Raw genomic sequence first — 26,152 nt, forward strand, 5'->3', positions numbered from 1 at the left:
ACGCCCTCTCCCCGCCCCGCCGCCGCCTCCGCCGCTCCCCCCGTGCCCGGCCGGCGGCGGCGCCCGCCCCATGCGCCGCTGCTGCCCGGCGCTCTGCATCCGCACCGCCTTCGACGCCACCGCCATCGACGCCACCGCCGACATCTCCGCCGCCCTCGCCCCCGTCCCCGGCCCGCCCGCCGCCGTGTCCCGCCCGCCGCTGCTGGTGCTGGTGCTGCTGCAGCGCCGCCCCGCGCCGCCCGCCCCCGCGGCCCCGCCGCACAAGATGGCGGCCGGAGGGAGCGGCGGCCCCGGCGGCCTCTCCTCCTCCTGCCCGCAGCCGCCGCCGCCCCCGCCGGGCAACGGGGCCGCGGCCGCCGCCTGCACCAACGGCGCGCCCGCCTCGCCGCCCGGCCTCACCTACAACCAGAGCGGCGCCGCCAACCCGCCGGCGGCCAGCGGAGGCGCGGGGGGCCCGGCGGCGGCGGGAGCGGCGGGGGCGGCCGGCGGGGCGGGCGGTCCCGGCGGGGCGCTGCAGCGGGAGCCGGTGTACAACTGGCAGGCGACGAAGCCGACGGTGCAGGAGCGGTTCGCGTTCCTCTTCAACAACGAGGTGCTCAGCGACGTGCACTTCCTGGTGGGGAAGGGCCGCGGCTCGCAGCGCATCCCGGCGCACAGGTGGGGCGGGGGGCGCGGGGATCCCGGCGAGGGGAGCCGGGAGGGATGAGGGGTGAGGGGGGACCCAGCCCCACGGCCCTGCGGGTGCCCGCGGGCCCCAGGCCTCGGGAGGGTCGTGAGGGCCGGCCCGATGGCCCTGAGGGCTTCGCCTCACGCCCCCCACACTGATAAAGGGAATCGCCCGTTTATTTGACAAAACTGCCCCTCAGGCGTCGCTCCTCCTCCTGTCAGAGATCACCCGCTCATCCCCCAAATTGCCCTTCGAGGGTTGCTCGTTTTGCCCCCCACGTTATTCTCTGTGGGAATTGCTCACGTATTCCCTTGGGGAATTGCCTCCTTATCCTCCTCACTTCCCTTCAGAGATTGCTTTCCTCACCCCTCTGTGTTGCTCCTCAGGGAATCACTGTTATCCCCCAAAACTGCTCTCGGTGATTGCTTCCTTTACTCCCTCGTGTTACTCCTCAGGGAATTGCCCCCTTGTGCCCCAAGGATTGCTCCTCGGGGAATGTTTATTATCAGAACGGTTCCTGCTGGATGGCCCTCTTCAGGGATGATCCCTTTACTCTCCATCAGGGATGGCCCCTCATCCTTTTCAGGGATGATCCCTTTACTCTCCATCAGGGATGGCCCCTCATCCCCAAAACTGCCCCTCAGGGGTTCCCTGGGAGTGCTGCAGCCTCTCCTGCAGTGGAGATTTGCCATCGAGCAGGGCACAGGGGTTCAGGGTTTGGGCTGCTGCACCTCCCCTGTGAAGAGAGAAAAGGGGTCACATAACTGCACCCCACATTTCATCCCCTGCTCTGGGACACATCCTGAGCACAGGAACCCCTCTGTGGTCAATCAGTGTTGCCCCGGATCTCTCCCAGCCCTTGGGTCAGTGCCTCTTGTCATGATCTCCTGGGATGGGTTCGGGGTTTGGGTGAGAGTGTTTTAACTAGAGGCATGGCAGGAATGGGGCAGTGCAGTGTGGAAAACCTCAAATCCATGGGTCTTGCTTGGAAGTAACCCTTGGTTTGGTGGGAAGCAGAGGAGAGGAGGAATAGTCCCCCAGGCTGCCTGGTCCCTGCTGACAGGGATCACCAAAATCAGTGAGAGTGTTGGGGATGGAAATGAAAGAACGGTGATTTGAGAGCCCAAGTTTCAGCTGTGACATTTTAATTTTAAAATTATCTTTACTGAATCTTTTCCAAAGCTCTGTGTTTTGGGGATTAATCCACTACCATAAAGAGCTGGAAGAGCTGTGTTGAGAATGACACCTGAGCCTGAGCAACCCCTGGAGGTTAATGTTTAAGGCTGAGCTGCCATTTAAGAACTTGCAGCTTAGAGGAACTGTGAATCCAGGAGCTGGGAATTGCTTCCCCCTGGATGATGCAGATGTGGTGTGGCTGATTGATATTCAGCTGGTTCCATGGGGGAGCTCCAGTGAATCCATCTGTGCCACCCTCTTCCCCCTGCCCCAGGAAGGGCCTCCCAAGGAAGAGCTCGGAGATGGAACCAACTTTAATTGGGTTCCTTGGTGTGCCTGGAAGTGGTTCTTGGCAAAGGGAGTCTTGCTCCAAACAGTTTCAAACTATTGCTTTTCTTCTAAGTGCTCACATTCCTGGAATTTCCCCCTTCAAATTTCCCCTTTTTCTCTCACCTTTAGAACAAACCACACTTGTTCTAGGCTGGTTTGAGCGTTTAGGGTGTCTGCTTTGCTCTCTTATAATTTGAAACTTAATTAGTATTTGGGTACCTTTCCTCCTGTCCTGAGAACTGGGCTTGCTGGGTGGGGACAGGTGATGTTCAGCCCAGAAATAAATGGAAAATAAATGAAGCTTTGGGAAAAAAAATTGTCCCCAAAGAGAGATGCTGCCTAATTGCTCTGAAATTCTTCTGGTGCTCTGGGTGGTAAAGATAGAATGGAGTGTGTCATGGTGTGACATCTCTCCTAAGGGTTCTAGAAATTTTAGTAAAACTTGTCCGTGTGATGTTACAGTTGGGATGTCCTGGTGATTCATGAAGTACTGTGGTTATTTCAGCAAAAAGAGAGCCTAAAATAAAACCACCCAGACCCCTTCTGTGCTCAGTTCTCCCACAGCAGCTCAACAGCAGAAGATTCTTTGTGTTGGAATTGAGTTGCAAAGCAGCCATGGGTTCAGTTGGAGAGGTGCTGTTTTGCTTCAGTGACTAGGGCAGATGTTGGTGCCTTGTCTGAAATCATAAACTCACAAAATTATTAAGGTTGGAAAACCCCTTTAGGACCATCAACTCCAATCATCAGCCCAGCACCACTACATTCACCACCAAACCATGTCCCCAAGTGCCACATCTGTAGGTTTTTTGAACACTTCAAGGGATAGTAACTCCACCACCACCACTCTGGACAGCCCATTCCAATGCTTTACAACTTTTTCTGTAAGTAATTTTTCCCTGATATCCAGTGTAAACCTCCCCTGGCACAACAGTGCACAGCTCACAGGTAAATACTTCAGCAGCCTGGTTGAATTGTGTACATTTTCAGACCAGGTCAGGTACCAAGCATGGCTGCAGGAGTAGCAACTCCTCTTGGACAGCTCCTTGTGGTGCCTTGAGGAGTGCTCTGCAGCATCCTGCCTGTCATCCTTGATGTGCCTTCATGGTGTGCCATTCATGGAATGGCTTTGGCAGCAGACTGGGCAGCACAGATAATCCAAGAGATGCAATCCTGTGGCAGCTGGAAGTGCTGGTGCAGGTGATTCCTGGTCAGTCTTCTGGATGGAGCTGAGGGAATGTGGAGGTAGTGAAGTGGTGTGTGCCCAGTGAGCACAGGGGTGTTGTCCACAGGTGCTGGTGCCAGGAAGAGGTTTCTGACTGAGCTGTAGGTTCAGGTGTGTTTCTGAGTGCACTTGGCAAATTCAGGTAATGGTCTTAATCTGAAAGGAGGGGAGATTTAGCTTTGATGTCAGGAAGGAATTTTTCCCTGTGAGGGTGCCCTGGCACAGGGTGCCCAGAGCAGCTGTGGCTGCCCCTGGATCCCTGGCAGTGTCCCAGGCCAGGCTGGACAGAGCTTGGAGCAGCCTGGGACAGTGGGAGGTGTCCCTGCCATAGCAGGGGTGGCACTGGATGAACTTTAGGTCCTTTCCCACCCAAACTGCTCTGTGATTCTGTGGCTCAGCAATTTGTATCAAGCCACAGAGACAAACAAAAGAAACCTCACAGTGCATCTAAGAGCAAACATTCATTTTTGTGTGAGAGCCCAGTTTGTAGATAAAAGGTGTAAATGGGTTTGCCTCAAAGGTCACCTGTCCAAGTATCTGCAGCCTTGAGAAGATGAGGCGTTTCCTACCTGGAGGAGGCTCCAGACCCTGTGGAAGTTCCTTGCCTTCCCTGAAGCAGGCTGTGTCTCTGAGCCTTCAGCTGATTCCCTCTTGCTGCTGAATCAGCCATGAAGATGGGGATGGCCTTAATTTTTTTCGATGTTGAGGCCAGGCTGAGCAGCTGCCTCGAAGCCTCACGGCGCCAGCATGGCCAAGGTCAGCACATTGATTGGACCCAGCAGTAAGAGGGAAGGGTTTTTTGTGTTCTTCCACATCTGCTTCATTGAGCACAATATCAATGGGATTAGAAATGTCTAAACCTCATCAGCCAGGAGCTGCATAAGTGTCATAATTAAACTTGTTAATTGGCCAGAAAATAGGGCCTGAGAGTGAGCAGGGCAAGCATGGGGGGATGCAACCCCATGTGTGCTCCAGCCTGACAGATCTATATCTTGGGGACAGCCTGAGTAAGATTTTGGCTGTTGTTTCCAGGAGTCTCTTCTGAGCCCATCCTGTCTTTTCCTGGGCATGCATTCACTCACAGTCCCTGCAGTGCTGTGCTGAGCTGTCCCATGGCTGCTGCTCCTTTCCCCTGGGGTGTGCATCCTTCAGCCAGCACACCAGCAGCAGCTTCTCATCACCTACGGTGTCACAGAGCTCCAGCACATCACGTGTTGCTCTGTTCCTGTGCCAGCTCTTCTGGAATAGATATTTTAAGGTTTCTCTGCAGTGGTGCAGATGGAGGAGGGAGCTGTGCAGCAGCAGTGGGGTAGTTGTGGGTTTTGAGTGGTTTCTTTCATTGGTGTTGCTGTAGTGCCTAGAAAGGGAACAGCACTGGTGGGTGTGCAGATGAAACCAGGTGACAGGTGGAGATGCCAAGGTGAACATGGAGCAGTGAAAGTTGTAGGAAGCAAAATAGCAGAAGGAAAGACATTTTCTTGCAGGCCTTTGACAGCCTATGGGGTCAGCTTTGGATCCTTTTAAAGACAAATCAAATTAATCTCAGGGAAGTTCCCATGACTCTTATTGCTGACAGTCAATTTACTTTTGCTCTTCCTGATGCAAAGGGAATAAAGAGAAATCAGGTGTTGCTTTCTTAATTCTTTCATTCTGTTTCAGCTTATTTTTCTGCCTCCTTTCAGTAGTCCACTCTGTTTTGGCCACTAAAGTGTTTAAAAATAACCTTCTGTTGTATTTTCCTATCTGAAACAAACCCCATCTCTTCCTCCTGAGACCTGCATAGTTGGGGGAAGCTCTGCAGGAGGAATGGTGTACATCCCTGCTTTCCTGGAGTGTCTGTAGAGCAGCTTTAAATGTTTGTTTTAGGAAGAGCAAGAAAACACTGGAGAGAAAGAGAGGGATTTTCTAATGTTAATTATGTTCTCTTAATGTTTTAAGAGAACTTCAAATGTGGAGTCCTGTGTTTCTCTGGCACCTCCTGGAATCCTATTAAGGCTCAGCAGTTTACAAAATCTGACTGATTTGTCCCCAGCTGAATGGAAGCAAACATTTGAGGGTTTGTTTTTTTTTTTTTTTTTAATGAATGCCCTTTTCAAATAGCTTCTGAAAGCTCTTGCTCGTTGAGGACCTATACTGGGCTGGCTGTGAGAATGAAAATTTGAGAGTGCAATTAATATATGTTAATTTTTAGTATCAGACAAAGCCAGCAATTGTATTGCCACCATCACTGCTTTTGGAGGAACAAGGATTTTTGTTTCATCTGGCAATTCTAGTATTGTGAGGAAGGTTTTTATTTGTTCTTGACATTTTTCTTAGGAATGGTTTGACAGAAATATGCATGTGTGTACTTTTTTGTAGCCACTGTGGTTTATCCCAGGCTCCCTGAGCCATCAGGAACAATAAGCCAGCTCGTTCAGCCAAACTCTGTCACAGCAAACAAGCCTGGCACATCCATGGAGCTTCACTCCATTGTATCCCTGGGAAGTCCCCTCTGGATGGGAGGGGAGTGAAAAGTGAGAAAATGAAAACATTATTTGAATGGAAATTTCCTACTTTTAAAAGGTTGTTTCCTATTAAATCTGACTGAAATTCCCCTTTAGTGCTGGACATTCCTTGGGCTGGAGGTTTCTGCCCCATGCCTGCTGTCTTGTATGGATTTCTGCCTGCAGTTCTTGCTGCTTCTCTGGAAGTTTGCATCAAACCACTGCAGCAAGAGCCTGGAATATTCCAGCTTTTTTCTTTTCCTGGTTGGTAGAGAAGTGGTTGTAGCCATCTCCTGCAGCTTGGGCTGCTCTGCTTCCCCACACTGAGCTGTGACCTTCAGTTAAACTTCAGGGAGCTGCACGGTGACAGACACAGAATCCTTCATGGCAAAAGCTCATCTCTGCATTTTTGAACAAGAAAGTTCTCAAAATGGCTTTCTAAGTCCTGAGGCAGGTACAGCAGCCTAAATGTACACAGGCCCCTCAGCAGCCCAGACTGGGCCTCCTCCTAAAACAGGAGATGTTGTCTGTCAGGGGGGAATCACCTTGTTTGCATGGGAGTGCTGGGACATACTTTTTGGTCTCAAACCTGTTTTGTGCAAGTTCCTGCTTCCAGTCCCTTTAGAGCTGGTAACATCCTTCTCTGTGCCAGTAATTCCCACGTGAGCTCCCAGCAGTGCTGGAGGGTTTGTGTGCACCTTGCTGTGCTGGCTGGCTCTGAGGGAGGATTGCTCTTCCCTCTGGGCTGAGCCCAGTTACCCATGGAAGGACTCAGCAGCTGGGGAGGGCAGCTCCTGTGCCAAGACTTGGGATCTGCAGTTGCTGGTGCCATTTTGTGTTTTGTGAGTTTATTCTGCCATCACCAAACACGTGTGCCTGGGCCTGCAGAAGGGGATGGATAGTGTGCAATGACAAGTTTTCCATAAGTGTTTCCAGTAGGTGACTGTGGGGGATTGCAGCAAGGCTTGGGTTCTGTTTACAGGAAAAACTTGTACTCTTTAACTTTGCTACTTCTTTGCTTCTCTACCTTGGGATGATACATAGGCTCCTAGAGGGAGCTTAAAAAGCAGCCATGTGTATTCTGTGCCATAATTCCCCAAATCTGGCCTTTGGGGAACCATTACTGTGCAGTATGCCAGGACAGGGCTCAGAAGGAAGTTTGGTGATTTGCAGTTAAGGAGCAGCAACCCTGACCCTCCCTGCTCTTGCAAAACACTTTTGCTTTAACTCCACAAACAATTTGCTTTCCCTGAGGGTGGCTTTGGGGATTAGCAACCAGCCTGGGATTTATTTTTTAAATATAAATATGATTTAACAGAAGGTTTTATTTGCATGTGTGTTTTTTCCACGTTAGGTTCGTGCTGGCCGTGGGCAGCGCTGTCTTCGATGCCATGTTCAATGGTGGCATGGCCACAACCTCTACAGAGATTGAGCTGCCTGATGTGGAGCCTGCTGCCTTCCTAGCCCTGCTCAAGTAAGCTGCTTCCAAAGCACAGGGTAACTGTGGGATGCACAGATTTAGTGTAGAAAAACATGTTTTTAATGAAAGCAGGGAAGTATTTGTAGAGCGAGGAGGAGATTGTTAACTTCCAAAATGAAATGCCTCTTTGATTTGCTCAATGGTAGTTAAATCCCTGTTTTCTTGGGTAAAAGTCTACTGTAGCTGCATAGATATTTATATAAAAATATAAATAATATTGGCCATTGTGTTATAGCTTCTTATTCATTAATTGGTTTGGTTTAATCCAAATGCTCTTTGAGAGAAGAGAGGAAAAGTGATCTTTTGAAAGCCCTGTAAGTTATAGAGACTTGGAGCTTGTTTAGGTCGTGAGCAAGTTGTAACAGGTAAGCAGGGGTGTGTAATACTGTCAGCCATTCCATGTCATATCACCCTTTGTGTGGATTTTATTCCTCTTTTGGAGAGCTGGGCTTGAATTTACATTTCCAGTGTGTGTTGGAAGTTTGTGTGCTGGAGGAGGAGGAGGAAGGGGCTGTAACATCCTATTCACCAATTCCTTTAAGCTTGGCTGGTACTGTACAACATGCAGCAGCCATCCTGAATGGATGCTGGAAAGTCATTGTCCTGTTTCCATAGGATTTCTGTAACCTACTTCCAGGGGTTTCCAGTCCTGTGCTCTTGACATGTTCCCCCCTTGCTTCCTACTGGGAGCAGTCACTATATATAGCTCTGGCACACTTTTTGCTTTACCTTCAGAAAGTGCTTTGGTTTTGCCTGTGTTACCTTGGAATAATTCAAAATTGATCTGGGCTAGAATGAAAGGGCAGAAATAACTGGGAGCCCCAAGCCCCTTCCCCTTTTGCTCACTGACACCAGCAGGTGGGGAATCCTTCTAATTGGTGTGTGCCTGTCAGCCATGTGGATCTCTCTGGAGTGCAGAGCTTGTAACTATCTTTAAATCTTAGTGAGGCCCAAATATCCAGTGAATTAGAGGCAAAAATCCTGTTGTTTCCCTGCCAGTGCTGAGATTTCAGCACTTGGTTAAACAGAGACATTTCAGAACAGACCCATCATCTCAAAAGACAGAGTGATGTGTTTAGGTGGATTTTAACAGAAATATTTATGTTTTTTATGGAAGAAGTTATTGGTGGATTGCCACAGTGCCCTCTGAGCTGTGCCCATGGTTCAGTGACATCTTGGGTGCTTAAATCTAGAAAAGAATTTTTAAATAGCTTTTAAAATGCTCAGAGCTTGAATGTGCTAGAGGAAGTTTGGGTGCTGCTTCCAGGAGAAAGCTGACCAAGTATGTGGTATGAATTCCTGGAGTAAAAGCAGTCCCCCCAAACACTGATCTGGAATGGCAGCTGATCCTTACATATGTCTCTGGACTTGGTCCAAGCCATGATCTAATGCTGTAGGATCAGGAGCTTATCCAGGGACAAAGTGCCCATCCTGAATGTTCTGCAGAAGGTCCAGTCTGAATGCTGGATTGTGATGGAGTTTGTGGGTTAGTCACCTTTAATAGGTCTGCTGTAGTTGTGTAAGAGATTCTTTTTCAATATTATTCTTTTCATGTTAACCCAAAGATGAGAATGCATCTGATTGTCTGGGGTTGCAGGCTAAATGTTCTTTTAAATTGATACTTGGCTTTTTTACAGTTTGAGCCTCTCTTGTTGTCCCTCTTAGCATATCCTGGATTGTGGTAAATAAATACTGACACAGTCACTGAAGTAAACAAATAATTGGTTTTAGAGCCACTGTGTTCTCTTAATCTTGGAACAGAAAGGATTGCTCAGTGCAGATGGGGCTGGGAAGGGATGTGTGCCAAATACATTGATGAACCTGTGGCATGAGGCTGCTATTGACAAATGCCCTGGAGCAGCACAAAAGCCTGCTTTCAGCAGTGGGAGTGCTTCCCTGCCTGTGGATCACACTGTTGATGCTTCCCTGAATGGCATCCTGCTCCTCTAGCTGCAGGAGCAGGAGCTGCTCTGCTGCAGATGGGAATGCTGCCTTGCACCCCCCTGGAAGAGCCCTGCTGCTGCATGAAGCTTCCAGGAGTAGCAGCCACACAACCTGCTGCTGTGTGCCCTTCAGAGAAATGCAGAGCAAGAGATTGCTGGAGTTTGCAAAATATCCTGTGGAATAAGGATGCCAAGCACAGTTAACAGAGTATTGCATTTCTGTGCTTTGTGCCTTTGAGGTCCTGACTGGAAACTTCTCCACTAAAGGAGATACAGTAAAAAAAAAACTCTGCATAGGCTGTTCAGCCTGGAGGAGAGAAGGCTCAGGGAGAGCTGGAGAGGGACTGGGGACAAGGGATGGAGGGACAGGACACAGGGAATGGCTGCCAGTGCCAGAGGGCAGGGCTGGATGGGATATTGGGCAGGAATTGTTCCCTGGGAGGGTGGGGAGCCCTGGCACAGGGTGCCCAGAACAGCTGTGGCTGCCCCTGGATCCCTGGCAGTGTCCCAGGCCAGGCTGGGCAGGGTTTGGAGTGACCTGTGGAAGGTGTCCCTGCCCATGGCAGGGGCTGGAACAAGACAGTCTTTAAGGTCCCTTCCAATCCAAACTATTCTGGGATTCTGTGATAAGGACTAACAGCAGTCACTGGTTTTACTGAGCTCAGTTCCTGCTATATCTGTCAGTGAGTTCAGGTATGAGGGGGTTCAGTCAGGTTTCCTTTGTTTTTCAGACCATGAATGTATTTCCTTGTTTTGGCCTAAGAGTGAAGGCTGGTGCTTTGCTGCAGCATGGCACTCCTTGTTTTTCACTGCAATTAACTCCTGTTTTATGTTGAAGTTACACTGTGAGCTGTACTTAAACATCTGTGTCATGAAATGAAACAGTTCAGTCTATAAAGTGAAGAGATGAGAAAGGGGGGTCTGGGTAAAGCACCTTGTGTGGAGTGGATGGATATGTCTGAGTGCTTCTCAGCACTTCTGAATTAGTAGTGTAAAATGGAGTTTCTCTTCTGAGGGAGGCAGGCAAAGTTGAATCTTTGTCCTTGTTTATTCTAATTGGACAGACAAAAATGCGAATTTTAAGGGGTGCACTTGGCCAGAAGCTCTTTTAACCTGGTATAAATGGCAAGCTAAGAGCTCACTGGTGGTGGGATGCAAGGTGGTTTGAGCTGCTTCAGTGGAAATCCCAGCTGTTAAAAGTTACACTGTAAAATGTCTGTTACAAAAAAAAATTAAAAATCTTGGTAAACCAGAGTCAGTGCAAAGGATGTGAAAACCCTTCTGTCTCTTCAGTAGAGGAAATGAACCAGGGTGACGGGCAGAGGCACAAACATGTTTTCTGTGAATTGCAGGGGTTTTACTCTGTTACCTAAATTCACCACAGCCTTGTTTGTTTGCATGTTTTCAGATTCCTTTACTCAGACGAAGTTCAGATTGGACCAGAGACTGTTATGACAACACTTTACACAGCTAAGAAATATGCAGTTCCAGCCCTTGAAGCTCATTGTGTGGAGTTTCTCAAAAAAAACCTCCGAGCAGACAATGCATTCATGCTGTTAACTCAGGTGAGCTTGTGATCATCTGCCTTCAGCAAGGTCAAGCACTGTCAGAAAATGTGAATTTTCTGGATGTTACAGAGTTGATCATCCAAAGTGGAGCAGTTGTGGTTTGTTTTGAATTCTTCCTCCCAGGAGTCCAGCACTGCTGAGCAGGTTCTTAGAAAGAACAGTAAAATACAGCAAACGTTGCTGCTGTTTCAGATCTTTCTGTTTCACTGTGGCAGGTGGTTCCTTCCAGAGTGTGAGCTGGGGATGGAGTTAACAGGGTGGAAAGATTTCATCTGCCAAGAAGAAAAGTGAAATGAGAGGATTTCCGTGTGTTACAGAATCAGGACTGGTAATGCTGAGCTTTCTCTCAGTGCTGTGTCTGGCTGCTCAGCCATTCCTTGAAGGACTTCTCTGCAATACATTCCCTGAAGTGGGGGTGAAAGAAAACTTCTTCCTGAGTGCTTTGGTTTATTTTCCTGGGAGAGGAGCAAGGTACTCTCTTCCTCAGCCTCCTGCACTGAAGGCTCACAGGCCCAGAATGTCAGAGCAGCTGTTCCTTGGCCCTGGGTCTGATCCAGTCTCTGAGGGTTGGGCTCCTCCACCTTCCATTTGACTCTTGAAGCAGCAAAGTAGGAGACAATGTTTACAACTTCTGCTTAGTTTGGAAAAGATCAGACTTTGCATCCAGGTTGATTAAACGAGCATTACTGTCTTCCCCATTTCCCAGCCCTGTCTTCTTTCTGATGCCATATTGGTGACATCCAGAGTGCTGTCACCTGTGTGGTGGAGTCTGGCACTGCCAGGGACACCCTGTTCTGGGAGCTGTAGGAATAAGAAGCACACAGGCATTGTGTGTGAGTTTCTTTCCTTTATGAATGGCAGCCTGGAGTGGCTCTGGAGGGATATTTCTCATCAGCCAGCTCAGGAGAGCTGCTGGGATGTCTGATGTTAAATAGAGCCTGCAGAGGAGTTTCCCAGCTGCACTGAGTTATGAACCAGCACACTAAGATGGTCTGACTCTGAGGGGTTGCCTGCCTTGCCCAGCATCCCTGTCTGCTGCATTTCTCCCCCTTGTCAGGAGTATGAGTGTCTCTCAGGCTGTGGCTGTAGGTACCATGTGGGTGGCAGTTTTGCAGATACTGAAGCAGTCACTGCTTGGCATTAGGCTGGGATTTTTTTTTTGTTTAGTTTAAATATTTGGATCAGTTCTCAGAGTAGTTCCATGTCACACTGCTGTTGCAGACACTTGTCACTTCTTGGGTTCAGCTGCTGCTGCAACACTCCATGGCCTTCACACATCCTCTTTAACCTGGCCCTTTTCCACAGGCCATGAACAGATGAGGCAGCCCCTGAGGCCGAGGGGGATCCACACTGCACTTCCATGAAGCAGATTCAGGACTTGAAGGGCCTTGATTGGGCAATGGCAGCCAAATCTGTGCTCCCATCTGATGCATGGTGGGACAATTGCAGCTCCTTGGCTGCAGCTCCCCTGTTCTTTGGGTTCAGCAGCTGCAAATCTGAAAGATGAGAAGGTGTTAGCAGGAGCTGTGAACAGATCTTTCCTGTAGGCTGAAGTTTTGGGGTGGCAGTTTAAGTTAGCCATTGCCTCACAGTGGGTTAGAGGTGTTGGCTTTTGCAGGTATTCTTTCTGCAGAGATTTTTTGTGGCTCCCTGTGTCTCTGCACTTGAGTTTGTAGCTTTGGCAAGATAATATTTAGGTTTGTGGTGACTTCCTTGCAGTTCACAAAGATCCTTTGGCAAAGGAGAAAGATACCCTTGTGTTTCAGTTACCAAAACCAAAATACTGCCTGACAATCTCTTGGTGCCACTGAGGCATGTGAAATGCAGGATGCAGGAAGGCTTTCCTCATTCCTTTTGTTTGTGGCTTGTTCATTCTGTATAATCATCACTGATGATTCCCATCTAGTTTTATGTTCACTGTTTCTCTGTATCAAGTCTGAGATGTTTGAGGCAGGTCTTGCTTGAGAAATGTGCCTGATCTCCATGACTGGCTGCACCTCACTGGAAGGATCTCTTTTCATAATCCTGTTGTTTCTGGTTCTGCAGTGTGAAAACTTGCCTGTTTTCTGCTTCCACTGCATTGAACCAGCAACCTCTTCAGTAAATTACAGACCTGAGATGTATCTTGTACAAGGCATTGCTTAATACTCCTAACATCATGGACCTGAGATCCCAGGTAGAGCCCCAAACCTCCTTTTGTGTATTTGCCCAATCTGCTGGTCCAGCAGCTGTGTCACTGTCTGTCTCAAGCAGCTGCTGATCAGTAGCAGAAATATCAGAGGCAAACAGCTTTTCTCATTGATTGTGCCTTATAGTGAACAGTGATCCTCTCTCATGCCAGACACACATCCAAGTGTCACTTTGATCAGCAAGGAAATAAAACTTGCCTGGAGCTGCTGTGGGGGAGAGCTCTGTGAGCATAATCAAAGTCCTCACATGTCTGAAGAGCCACTGGAGTAGTAAAGTCTGAGTCAGTCACAGCTCTTGATGCCAAGAGTGTAAAGGCACTGGCAGCCCTCCAGCCCCTGGAGCAGGTGACAACTGCTAAAGTTTCCCTGGGCCCCAAGAAATTGTTTCAGCTTCTTGCACTTGATGTCTCAGCACAAAGGTTGGACTTGCTGAGCTCTGTGTGCCACAAGCAGGGAAGAAGCAGAAGGTGCTTGAAGGTGCCTCCTGAATGATGGAATTCCCAGCCCAAAACATGAGTTTTAAACCTTACCTGTGGCAGTGTGTTCAAGTCCTGGTGTGTTCTTGTTGGGTGTGATGTCAAGGCAGTTCATTCCTAAACAACAGAACCAAAATACTGAAGTAAGAGGTCATTTAGTGGTTTTTGTGTGTTCCACTCATTTCTGCTGATGCTGGGCACAGGGCTGGTGACACACGTGGCAGTCCAGGGTGACCTGAAGTGGTGGCAAATCATTACAGGACTTCACTTCAGTTGGGCAGAAAAATTCTGAGTGGCCCTCCAGGCTGTGTACAGGCTTTGCTGGAATAGTAACCTATTTTGGGACAGATTTTTTAAGGTAACTGGATTAGAGTAGCTGTTTCTGTGCAAAACATGGAAATGCACTAAGTAGGCTGTGTACCCTGTAGGGCTCCCCAGGACACACTGGCACTGCTGCTGCAGCTTTTTCTTGCTAATACACGAGATCAGTGTGGCTGTTCTTACAGAATAAGCTGCCTCTGCATTATTCCTGGAGCAAGCAGGCCTGGAGTCAGTGGGCAAAGCTTTCTTGTAAATAGAAGAATGATGTACAAACTGCCTGTGCTCAGCTGACAGGGTCAGTGTGGTGCTGGAGAGCACGATCAGTGCCTGCACCCAGGCTGTGTTAGAACAAAGACGTGCCTGAAGACATGCACAGCTGAACCAGGGCTGCTGCCAAACACAGAATTTTCTAGTGTTTGCCTTGTCATGCTTAACTGCTTGTGAAAGGCCCAGTGGATTCCTGGTGCAGTCAGCCATGGTATTGCTAATGAAGATGGGCTGTGGCAGGGGAAGGGGGGTTTTTAGTGTAAACTTTAAAATACCTTTTCTGTTAATGATGCTCTTTCCTGCCTAGGCCCGGCTGTTTGATGAGCCCCAGCTGGCCAGCCTGTGCCTGGAGAACATAGACAAGAACACCTCAGATGCCATCAATGCAGAGGGGTTTACAGACATTGACCTGGGTAAGTGCTTTTCCACCCCTCCTTCCCTCTCTCTCTCTCTCCCTGCTTTCATAACCAGCTTGTCTCCAAAGTTGTTACAGGTTAATAATGCTTGGCACTTGTGGCTTGGCTGTTCTGGAGCAATCAGTTGAACAGTCTCTGGCACACAGTGGCTGGAGACAGGGAATTTGCCAAAGAGTTTTCTGCCTTGCCTGCAGAAATGCCCTGGTTTTAGTAGTCTGCTTACTTTGGTGCAACTTGAGTTTTCTGGGCATGACACAAAGCCTGCTTCCTGTGTTGATGTTGGCAGGTTTTGGGTGGGTGTAAACTTGCCTTTTTTTGTAGAGTTGGCTTTGTTCCCCAAGTCTTCGTCAGGTTTTGGAGTTAAAAAGGTGGTGTGTTTTTGGAAGCAAGGACTGGCCATTTTAATTACCATCTACAGTTTCCAAACTTGCTGGGCACAGTTAATGAACATTAAAATTCAGGCTTTAACCTTCCTCTAATGAGATGGGCTGTGGAGGTAAGGCACGGGTCACCTTCTGGCTTTCATGCTGCTTGTTTCATCCAAATTTGACGTCAAGCAAGTTGCAATTCATCCTCCTGCACTTGCATTAACATGCCAATTAAATGGGCTCTGTTTGTTGCTCCACTAAGTTCCTTGCTGATGGAATATGCTGATAAATCTTCCTCAGAGGCTGCAGGCAGCACTTTTGGGAGATGCTCTTGGTTCAGCCACTTCTTCTTTCACCTTGGCTGTGTGTAGCAGCCTCCTGGCGAGGTGCAAGGGGCTGACTGGGGGCTCGGGGCTGAAGCTGTGCCTGTTGTTGTGCCTGCAGACACGCTGGTGGCAGTGCTGGAGAGGGACACGCTGGGGATCCGGGAGGTTCGGCTGTTCAACGCCGTGGTGCGCTGGTCGGAGGCCGAGTGTCAGCGGCAGCAGCTCCAGGTGATTCCAGAGAACAAGCGCAAGGTTCTGGGCAAAGCTCTCTCCCTTATCCGCTTCCCACTGATGACTATTGAGGAGTTTGCAGCAGGTAACTCAACAAAGGTGTTTCTGGACAATCCTGGTCTTTGCTTTTCCTCAGCTACAGAGAGTCAAATCACATCAAAGAAGGTTTTCTCTGTGTATCCTGTAGTGATTGAAATATGAGATTACCTCCCTATTCCTCCCCGTTTTCCCTCATTCTCTCCCATTCTCAACCTAAAAGGGGTTTACAAGATGGCTGGAAAGGGTCATTTCATAAGGGCCTGGAGTGGTAGCCTCCTGAAGGAAGGCAGGGTTAGGCTGGATATCAGAAAGAAATTCTCTAGTATAAGGTGTGAGGCCCTGGCACAGACTGCTCAGAGCAGCTGTGGCTGCACCATCCATGGAAGCATCCATGGCCAGGCTGGACAGGGCTTGGAGTGCTCTTGGATAGTGGAAGGTGTCCCTGCCTATGACAAGGGGTGGAACTTGATGAGATTTAAGGTCCCTTCTAACACTCTTCTGTGATTGTATGATTACAAAATCTACTGTCAAAATGCCATTTTTATCCATGCCCATTTACTCATTCTACAGTCTGTGGTGCTCCCCTGGGAGGAGCAGGGGGATCACAGCTGTCTTTGCTCTCATGGCTTGGTTGGGTGGTTGGATGGTTGCTGTCCCATTCAGCTGAGAGCAAAGATCCAAACTGGGCTTCACCTGCTCCACTTTCCAGCCACCCTGAACATTTAAATTACACAAAGCTAGTGGAGTTGCAAATAATTAGTGTTGATCACATCCTGTTCCCAAAGAGAAATGGGGATGTTTCTCCCCATACTCTTCCTGTGGTGGTGTTGGCCCCATCTTGCCAATCCTGTTCAGAGCAGAGCTCCATATCTGAAAAACTTTGAAAATGTTCTTTGAGCTCAGGCTTGGTGTTGTTTAGTCTATGTCTCAAAGCATTTTTCAAGTTTACATTAAGATCTTGATCCACAGAGATGTCTAACTCATTTCACAGCTTGGACTATAGATTGCCTTGTTTTGTTTTCATTTTTTGTTGTCTTTCACTTTATCCTCTGGTGCTTCCCCAGGGATTGGAAGCTGGCAAATAGCTTAAGTAGTTTTCATGCTAAAAAGACACAGTGGAGCCATTTTCCAGACTGTAACTCATTTCAGACTGCAGTGCTGTGTACACAGAAGCAAACAGGGGCACTGACCCCCTTCCTTTGCAGGTCACTTCTCAGGGCAGTGCTGGCGTCAGCTGGTCAGTCTTCATGTCCCTGTTCCCAGTGAGGAGAGCTGTTAGTAAGGAGAAAATCTGGTCCCCACTCTGCTTGGCCTGTCACAGCTGTGATGTGGCCCTAGGGATGTGGGTTTCTTAAGAAGGAGCTTGCTTAGTGAAGCAGAGGTCTTTGCATTTTTCTGCAGATCCCATTTCTTTCAACCCTTCTTTGTGACCTTGTATCATTCTGTCTCTGGCAGGAATGTGTTAATTTTGGTGTGTTTGGGTTGAAGGCTTTGAGCTGGGAGTGCCAGTGCCCCTCCCCATATTGTGTGTCACAAACTGTCCCTCTTGGACCTTTGTGCTTTAAGAGAAATTCTCAAGTTTTCTTCATCCACTTTAATCTAGAAGATGAAACCCCTAAATCTGGGGGACTGCAATTATCAGCTGTTCCTTAAACAAGGAATTAACTTGGAATTCCTTCAGCTTTGTCCTTTTGCTGGCTTTCTCAGTCACTCTGATTTCTGTGTGATCACAGTAGAGATAGGAGAGGGAAGCCTTTTCCCTCCACACCCCTCTTACTCAGAAGCCAAAAAAAGGGAATTTTACAGCAGTGGTTTCACCAGTTTATTGTATAATCTGGTATCAAACGTGGGGTTTTGCATGAAGATGTTTTAACTGGCAAATGTGTTCCTCCCTCCCCTTAGAGCAGGTAATTTGAAACATTGCAGAAGTGAGTTGCAGCAACGTGGGATAAGTTCAGACACGATCAATGAGGCTGATTTTTGCTGAACAAAGGATCCAAAGGCTCATTTACTTTTGAGGAGTCAACTTCCTTGAATTCTTGAGTCTCTCCCCATTGCATAATTGGACCAGGTTATGTCTGGGTAACATCATGCTGAATTTAACCAGCTACAAGTAGTTTTGGACCTACAAGTAGCTGGGAATTTGCTCACCACACTTAAGAGCATTTAACTGCTGTTGTTTCCCCAGTGCTCAGAGTCTTGTTTCTGTTCAAAGCCTTGTGCAAACAGCTGTAGAGAGGCTTTTGAGTGTTAGGCTGATAGACTAATTTTTATCCAGCTTCACTTTTGAAAGTATTTGAAGTAGTTTGCAAAGATTGACTTTAGCATCATGAATTGTTTGCCCTGAGCAGCTGTGGCTGCCCCTGGATCCCTGGCAGTGTCCAAGGCTGGGTTGGACCCTGGGGATTGGTTCACCCTGGGATAGTGGAAGGTGTCCTGGCCCATGGCAGGGGGTGGAACTGGATGAGCTTTAAGGTCCCTTCCAACCCAAACTGCTCTGTGATTCTGTGATCACTCTGGAAAAAATGTCTTGTTAGTGGAGAAAAGATGAGAACGTGCTCCAGCTCTTGCTAAAATCATTAGCATTTTTCCCAAGGTTCTACAATAAAGGTATTAAAATGCAGAACGTGGATTAAATGCCTGAAGGAATGAGCTGAACCACCTTTGTCTTGAGTAAAAATACTCTTCAGCTTTTTGAGTTGATGGTAAGTGCATGGCAGTCCCTCTCCCTCCTCCATCATGTCTGAACCACTGGTGTGAATGTATGGAAATCCCTGTCTCTTACCAATGTTATAATTTCCAGAAGGATTCAGTCAAGGATCAGCTTTTGGGTTTTTTTGGTAGCCCAGTACATTTGGGCTCCACAGAGCTGGGCAGTTATTCACAGTTCCATGAAGGCTCTGGAGCCCATGACTGCCTTGTGGATAATGGGCAGCACCTTTGTCTGGGATTGAATATCCTGATGCAGCACTGGGATCCCATCTGTGCTGGGGGTTTAGCCTGTTCCCAGATGCAAGTCAGGCTTGTTTCCCCATGAAAATCCCAGAGGGATTCCTTCTGCTTATGCAGTTCTGGAGCCCACGAGATCAGAAGGACCCAGAGCTGTTGAAGAGTGTCCAAATTAGGGACAGGGAGCTGGGGAAGGGCTGAGGAGCAGCTGAGGGCACTGGGCTGGTTCAGCTGGAGCAGAGGAGACTGAGGGGAGACTCCTCGGGGGCTGCAGCTCCTGCCCAGGGGAGGCAGAGGGGCAGGGGCTGAGCTCTGCTCTGGGACAGGAACAGGAGCCCAGCAAGGGCTGGAGCTGTGTCAGGCCTTGGCATGGAGCTCAGGGAAAGGTTCTTCCCCCCGAGGGTGCTGGCACTGCCCAGGCTCCCCAGGGAATGGTCCCAAGGCTGCCAGAGCTGCAGGAGCGTTTGGACACTCTCAGGGATGCTCAGGGGGGGTTGTTGGGGGGGCTGGGCTGATGATCCCTGAGGGTCCCTCCTGCTGTAGGATATCCCAGGCTCTGTGTTTCCTCAGGCTGACAGCACTGCCCCTTCCCTCCCCTGTGCAGGGCCTGCCCAGTCGGGGATCCTGACGGACCGGGAGGTGGTGAGCCTGTTCCTGCACTTCACGGTGAACCCGAAGCCGCGGGTGGAGTTCATTGACCGGCCGCGGTGCTGCCTGCGGGGCAAGGAGTGCAGTATCAGCCGCTTCCAGCAGGTGGAGAGCCGCTGGGGGTACAGTGGGACGAGTGACAGGATCAGGTCAGCTGCCATCCCCACCCTGGGCTCCTGTTCCTGAGCTTCCCACTGCTTTAGCCCTGAACACTCGAGGTTCTGTGCTGCACCCTGACTTCCCACGTGTGAACCCCAAACCCCTGATGCACTCACCTGTGTGTTGCTGCCACTTGGCAAAGGTTTCCAGAAAATGTGGCTCCCAGCACAGGTCCCTGGAAAGGGAGTGAAAAAAACCCCCAAAGGCTTCCTGCAGCTTAGGGACACATATATAAGTTGTCATCAGTTGTCCCCCTGCCATGCTTCGTGGAGCACAGGTAACAAGTGCTCCGTCTGGTTGGTTCCCTGCTCCAGGTGTCACTGTGGCTCGTTGAAGCCTCTTAACCTCTCCTGTGGGAGAGAGGGGTTGGGACATCCCGTTTTTCAGACCTGAGCTTGTGGAGAACCAGCAGAGCCCAGTTATGGTGACAGAGACTGGCAGGTGTGGCTGGAAAATGGTACTTTTCAAGGCTTGTGTGACCAGGGAATGAGAGCAAGACAGGAAGGAATCAGGAAGCCTTGGTTCTTTCCTGATTTGTGCTTATCTTGGGTGGAAGGGGACTCACAGCAATGAAGCTCTTCACAATTTTTAGGATGGTTCTGTTGCACTGGAGCTGTTGGTGAGATCCTCTGGTCCATTCAGCCCTGTCAGTGGGAACTGCTGCCAGCTCCAAACCCTTCCTGCTCCCACCTCTAATGCTCACAGACCTTTTGGAGCTTGGGCTTGACTTCAGGTTCAGCCTCTGCAACATCAGGGGCAGTTCCAACACTGAACATTCCATGCTGCTGCAGAGCAGAGGCTTCCAGCCTGCCCCAAGTGTTGTTCTGCAAACACAACAGGGCTAAAACAGTTGGTGAATAGATGAAGAAATGCTGCTGTCAGCTTGGAAGGCACTGGAGCTGTAGTGGGGTAAATACCCTTCCCCTTCTTCCTTGGGGATTCCTTCCAGGGATTCCTGCACTCAGGAGTGACTGAATCTTTATATCTGCTCTTGGTAAGTTTGGAATGCAGCAAACACCCAGCAGCACATGAACAGTTCCCCAGGGCTCAGCAGTGAAATACCCAGTGGTGTTTGCTGGACAGAGCACTGTGAGGTGGGCACTGTTCCACACTCCCAGGCTGCCCTGCTGGGCCTGGCAGGTGTTTGGGGGGTGCTGATGTTTTGCCACAACTTGGAAACACTTCCTGAGCCTGGACCCTGAAATTTGGTGATGGCATTGTGCAGGTTTGTGTTTCACACAAGCCCACTGGGCCAGTCAGAGGTGTGAGTGTGCAGCTGATGGTTTCTGTGCAGGGTTTCACCTCTTAGTAAGGGCTCCACATAAATCTGTGCAGATTTGATGAAATCATAGATGTAAAATCAGCACAAGTGGAGGTATCTGTGCATTGGCTTTATATTGGAGCAGTACAGGAGTGGCAAGTTTGGAGTGACTTTCCTGCTCTGTTCCTGCAGGTTCTCAGTAAACAAAAGGATATTTGTAGTTGGGTTTGGATTATACGGATCCATACACGGGCCGACGGATTATCAAGTAAATATACAGGTAATTCTCTCTGCTACCTTAAAAATCCTGGCTGTTTTAGGGGCTGGCAAACACATTTTAGTGAATGTGTAACAAAACCTGAGGTTCAGAGGGATTGTGTGTGTCCCTGGGGAGAGGGGCTGGCAGATGTAGCAAGGGCCAGATGGGGCACTGGGGATCTGAAGGATTATTGCTCTTGATTCTATTGCACACGTCATTGCAGCATCTCCCCAGGCCTGCTCCCAGTCTGGGCCACTTGGGAGGCAGTTTGGGAGGCAGCTGTGCATGATTCCCACCCTGAGCAGGCTGGGGAGGCTCAGTTGTCTCAAGTCCATCATGATCTTGTGCAAAGACCAGGTGGGTCCCTGGGTGCTGTGTGGCTGTTGTGGGTGACACGTGCCAACCCAGTGTGGGTCACTGGAGAAGGGCTGTCCTCAGGAGAGTTACTGCAGCACACAGGGCAGGTGTGATGAGCACAGGCTGTCAGCATTTCTTCCTTCATTGTCAGGGTTCATCCTGCTGCCCTGAGCTCTTGGAGGAGAAGGGTCTAAGCACAGTGTGGGCTTGCAGTGCTCTGCAGCTGGGGGGTGAGGAGGGGGTGTCCTGGGCTGTCTGAGCTATGTGGGGAGCTCAGAGCAGCTGTGGCTGCCCCATCCCTGAAAGTTCAGGTCCAGGATGTGGCTTGGAGCAACCTGGGATAGTGGGTGACATCCTTGCCCCTGGCAGGGGGTTGGAGATGGATCATCCTTAAGGTCCCTTCCAACCCAAATGTGGAATTCTGTAGTTCTGTGATCGTAGCATTGATGAGGGACACGAGTAATGGGCAGTGCAGTCATCACAGCACTGCTCAATCTGGGAGTGCCTGGGGCTCAGCCCAGCTCAGGGACTGACGTGGGCAGGGCTGGCAGTGCCCAGCCCTGCAGCTGAAGGCTGAGCCTGTGTTGCAGATCATCCACACAGACAGCAACACGGTGCTGGGGCAGAACGACACCGGCTTCAGCTGCGACGGATCCTCCAACACCTTCCGCGTCATGTTCAAGGAGCCTGTGGAGATCTTGCCCAACGTCAACTACACGGCCTGTGCTACTCTCAAGGTACCACACGGGGTGGGCTGAGCTGCAGGCAGCTGAGGCACCTGCTCTGCACCTTCAGTGTAACCTGGGCCTGGCTCTGTGTCCTTGGAGGCCACTGGTTCAATCTCCAGGGTCTCTGACCTGCTGCTGCCATGAGCTTGTTCACCGTGAGCATTCAGAGTTGGTTTTTGACTTGTCTCACAGCACTAAACAGGTGTTTCACTGAGGAGAGGATGGGGTGATTTCTTTGGTATGTGCAGTTGAGCTGTGAGTTCTGCAGGTGTGTAATCCAGAGCCTGCTGCAGTGGTCTCAAAAAGTTCATATTTAGCTGTTGAGACCTGGTTAAATTAGCATTAAGTTCTGATAGAGATGAGATTGAGCTCAGAGTACCTGAGGTACAAATTCAGAAGGAAAAATGAGGAACTGAGATCTCCACAGCTCCAAACCCACCAGAGAGCCTGGGCAGGGTCCTGACCTGTTCTTGTCTTCCATGACCCCTGCAGGGTCCAGATTCCCACTATGGAACCAAAGGACTGCGCAAAGTGATCCATGAATCACCAACAACAGGAGCCAAAACCTGCTTTACGTTCTGTTACGCGGCTGGGAACAACAATGGCACCTCTGTGGAGGATGGACAAATCCCAGAAATCATCTTCTACACATAGTGCCACTGCCCAGCCTGCCCTGGACTCGACTCTTCCCCGTCACCTCCCAAACTAAATCTCTGGCTGAGTTTGACCACACCAATTGGAGCCACACTAGCCAAAGGTCTCGGTGAAATCATTTCAAAGCTCATGTTCTGCCTTGTGCTAGTGCTGCTGCTGCTCTCAGGTGCCAGGCGAGCTGGTGTCCCAGTGCAGACCAGCTGCTGTCCCAGTACCATTCGTAGGTTGTCTGTGGCTTGTTGTTCTTCACCTCCTGATTAACCCTATCTAACAACGTGCGTTTTTTGGACTGTAATGAATGTAGATGCTTTTCCACCGGTCAGAAGCGAGGCAGCGAGTGGCTCTGGTTGTGGTTTCACTTGCCATGAGAGATGGTCCTGCAGACAGCCTCAGGCAGGGCTGGGTGGCCCCTGCTCTGCTCCAGCTCAGCAGTCCAGGCCAGACTGCAGGGCTTGGCCAGCCCTTGTCCGGCACCTTCCCTCCCTCCCAGCAGCCTCAGCACACAGAGCCGCCTTCACAAGTCCTGGCACGTGGCCTTTTCCCTGAGGTTTTGCTGTCCCAGCACTACACAGGCTTGGAGACCTGAACCCTGAGCTCCTCCAGAGGCACCGTGACGATTTCCTGCTCTTCTCACCCACCTGTGACAATCCCACCTCGTGCAGTTGGTGGCAGCGAGGTGACCTCCCTGCAGGGTGGTAAGGGGCAGCAGCCTGGCCAGGCAGCCCCTCCTGCTTTGTGAGTCCCCATGGTGCTGCTTCCAAACCCCTGGCACATCCCAGGCTGAGTAGTGCTCTGCTCACCCTGGGCAGCCCCAGCTCTGTTGTTCCTGGTCCTTGTCCTTTGCAGAGTGCCAGGGTTTGTCAGTTGAAGCAGAAGGGCACTTGCCTCACCTGGTCCTGGGCATTCCTGCAGTTTCCATGCATGTTTCCATGCATTTCTCTCTGTTCATATGCATTGCTGCCCCACCCCTGCTGCCCTGATGGAAGCAGGAAGAGAGGCTGGATGTGCATCTGTCTGTTACCTATAATGCAGCAGATGTTCAAGGATTTACCAAATGGTTCAGGGAAACGTGGAATATTCTCTGTGCTGATGTGTGTTAGCACACTGCCTGTTGGCCAGGCACAGGAGGGAGATCACAGACATCACCTGTTGAGCTGTGGAGCTCGGTGACCTTGAAGATACCCCTTGTACCTGTTCAGGGCCAGCTGCTTTTCCCCCTGGCTGCCACAGAGAGGGTGGCTGGTCCTGGGCTGCCTGACCAGCCCTGCCCTCACTGCCCACGAGTGAAGACGATGAGACTCTTCCTCCTCTCCTCTGCAGAGGAAGCTGGAATTAAGCTCAGCCTGGCAGAAATACTAGAGCCACTGGAGTCTGTGTGGGACTGCCTGAGGTGGTGCTGCCTCAGGGCCCCAACTCTGACCTCCTGCTCCAGCACACGGAGCCATTGCCCCTCTGGGCAGCTGCTGCCACTGGATTTCACTGCTGGAAGGCAAAACCTGGCTGTCCTTGGCTGGAGCATGGCTTCTCCTGCTGCCCCAGCCAGGATCCTGAGACTGCTGGCTGGAGTCTCCTCCTGAGCCGTGCAGCAGCAGCCTGGGAATGCCCTGCAGCTCCTCACCAGTAGCTGTTAGAGATGCCCAGAGTGTTCTGTGCTCCAGGGAGGTGGTGTGAGCTCTATTGTCAGCCTGCTCCCTGGTGTAATGGTTCTAATACGGCCAGTACTAAAATAATAGAAAAAACTCCAACCTTGGGTCCATGACCTGGGGACTGAACCCGACTCTGTGCAATGCAAACAGTGTTGTGAGATGGATTCACAGCCCGTGCTCTGTGTCCCTTGGGATGTCAGTGACTGTGCTCCTGTCACTGCCCCTCTCCCAAAGGTGGTGGGAGTGTCACTGCTGGCAGCCAGGCCTGTGCTGGGGCCTGCACCTTCCCCGAGGGGTCTCATCTGAGTTCTGCACCTCGGGGCATTGGGTGCAGGTGGAAATAGTGGAATAATTGGAATTTGAGAGAAGCAGAGCTCTGGGAAGAGCAGGGCTCGGGCTAGCCCTGCCCAGCTGCAGTAGGAGCCTCCCGCTGGCTGTTCCCTGGAAGTTCTGTTCTCATTATTATTATTTTGTTACACGAACTCTCTTCTCTAATCCCACCTTCCTGCCCTCCCTGTGTGGGGCAGGTCTGGCAGCTTGTCCTGTCACAGAGGGAGAGGAGTCAAACTCTGAACTACACCTGAGCAACTTCTGTTCTTTATGGCTTTTCCGCAGTTTGCTGCAATTCTGGCTTTTGTAGATAGATGAATGTAATTCCTTGTTGGACATGCCTGTTCCCAGCAGTATGAGCCATTCTGTTGTACCACGTCACCTTCCAGCAGAGCGGGCCCCGCCCGGCTCCTGTGCTATTTGATGAATGTATCCGATGCTCTCGTCCCGTGTTCACACTCTGCTTTTTGGCCAGCTTTGTGATTTGTAAATAGGAAAACAATAAAGACATCGAGGTTGTCTTTAAGGAGTTTCTTTGTGATTGGAGGAGGATGATGGCCACTGGAAGGGTGGAGGGGAAATCTGGGCCGGATCCTCGGGCATCCTGAAGAGAGCCCAGTGATCAGTGTGAGGAGTGCAGACCCTCAGGGGATGAGGGGGCGGTAGGAGGGCAGCAGGATGGCACAACTCTGGTCAGGTTTATGTCATTTTATGACTGAATTTCTTAAACCTGAATTGGAGGTTTTTGACAATTAAATGCACTAAAAGCTGCCTCAGCCTTTGCAGGTGCCTCGGGGGGGAAAGGCAGATCCTCTGGCTTGTGATTCCCAGCAGGGAGAGGCTGTGGGGCAGCTGGAGCAGGGATTGAGGGCTGTGCCCAGCACAGCTCCCACTGTCAGCACCATGGGGCCACCAGGGCCCTGCCCTTTGCCCGGAGGGAGCGGTGGGGCCATGGTGAGCCAGGGACAGACAGTTTCCTTGGCTGCAGTGCCAGGAACGGGAGTGCAGCCTGACCCGGCCCGGCCCCAACCCAGCCCAGCCCGGCCCGGTCCAGCCCGGCCCCAACCCAGCCCAGCCCGGCCCGAACCCAACCCAACCCAGCCCAGCCAGCCCAGCCCAGCCCGGCCCACCCCAGCCCGGCCCGGCCCAGCCCAGCCCACCCCGGCCCAGCCCAGCCTGGCCCCAGCCCAGCCCAGCCCAGCCCAGCCCGGCCCAGCCCAGCCTGGCCCCAGCCCAGCCCGGCCCAGCCCGGCCCGAACCCAACCCAACCCAACCCAACCCAGCCCAGCCCGGCCCAGCCCAGCCTGGCCCCAGCCCAGCCCAGCCCAGCCCAGCCCAGCCCGGCCCAGCCCGGCCCAGCCCATCTGCTCTCAGCAAGGCGCGCGGTGCTGTGTGCTGGGCTCAGCACCGTGTCTTGGCCATTCTCCTCAGCCTCGATGCCAAGGGCTCCCCCAGCTCCTGTCTCTGGGCTGCGGTTCCAGGCTGGACCCTCATTCCAACCCCGGAGCACCGGGCTCAGCTGGGAACTGCCCTGCACCATCCCCTTCCTCACTCCCGGGCTTTGCAGGAGCATCCGCCGGGAGCCTGGGGAGGGCTGCCCAGAGCCATCGGCTTTGCTGCTGCTCCCCTGACCTGTTTCCCCCGAGCTTTTCCTCCTGC

General features: G+C 50.9%; 1 protein-coding gene across 1 annotated transcript; it reads left to right on the forward strand.

Moving 5' to 3' along the window:
* Positions 1-35: 35 nt before the first annotated feature.
* On the forward strand, positions 36-25,019 carry BTBD2 (BTB domain containing 2). Its single transcript, XM_079328572.1, has 9 exons — positions 36-657; positions 7,233-7,352; positions 10,710-10,866; positions 14,430-14,535; positions 15,351-15,548; positions 19,056-19,248; positions 20,712-20,799; positions 21,726-21,872; positions 22,356-25,019. The coding sequence occupies exons 1-9, from the start codon at positions 71-73 to the stop codon at positions 22,515-22,517; spliced, it is 1,758 nt and encodes a 585-aa protein (XP_079184698.1). The 5' UTR covers positions 36-70; the 3' UTR covers positions 22,518-25,019.
* The last annotated feature ends 1,133 nt before the right edge of the window (positions 25,020-26,152 follow it).

The sequence above is a fragment of the Erithacus rubecula genome (genome assembly GCF_903797595.1).
Source record: "Erithacus rubecula genome assembly, chromosome: 28".
In the NCBI taxonomy this organism is placed as follows: domain Eukaryota; kingdom Metazoa; phylum Chordata; class Aves; order Passeriformes; family Muscicapidae; genus Erithacus; species Erithacus rubecula.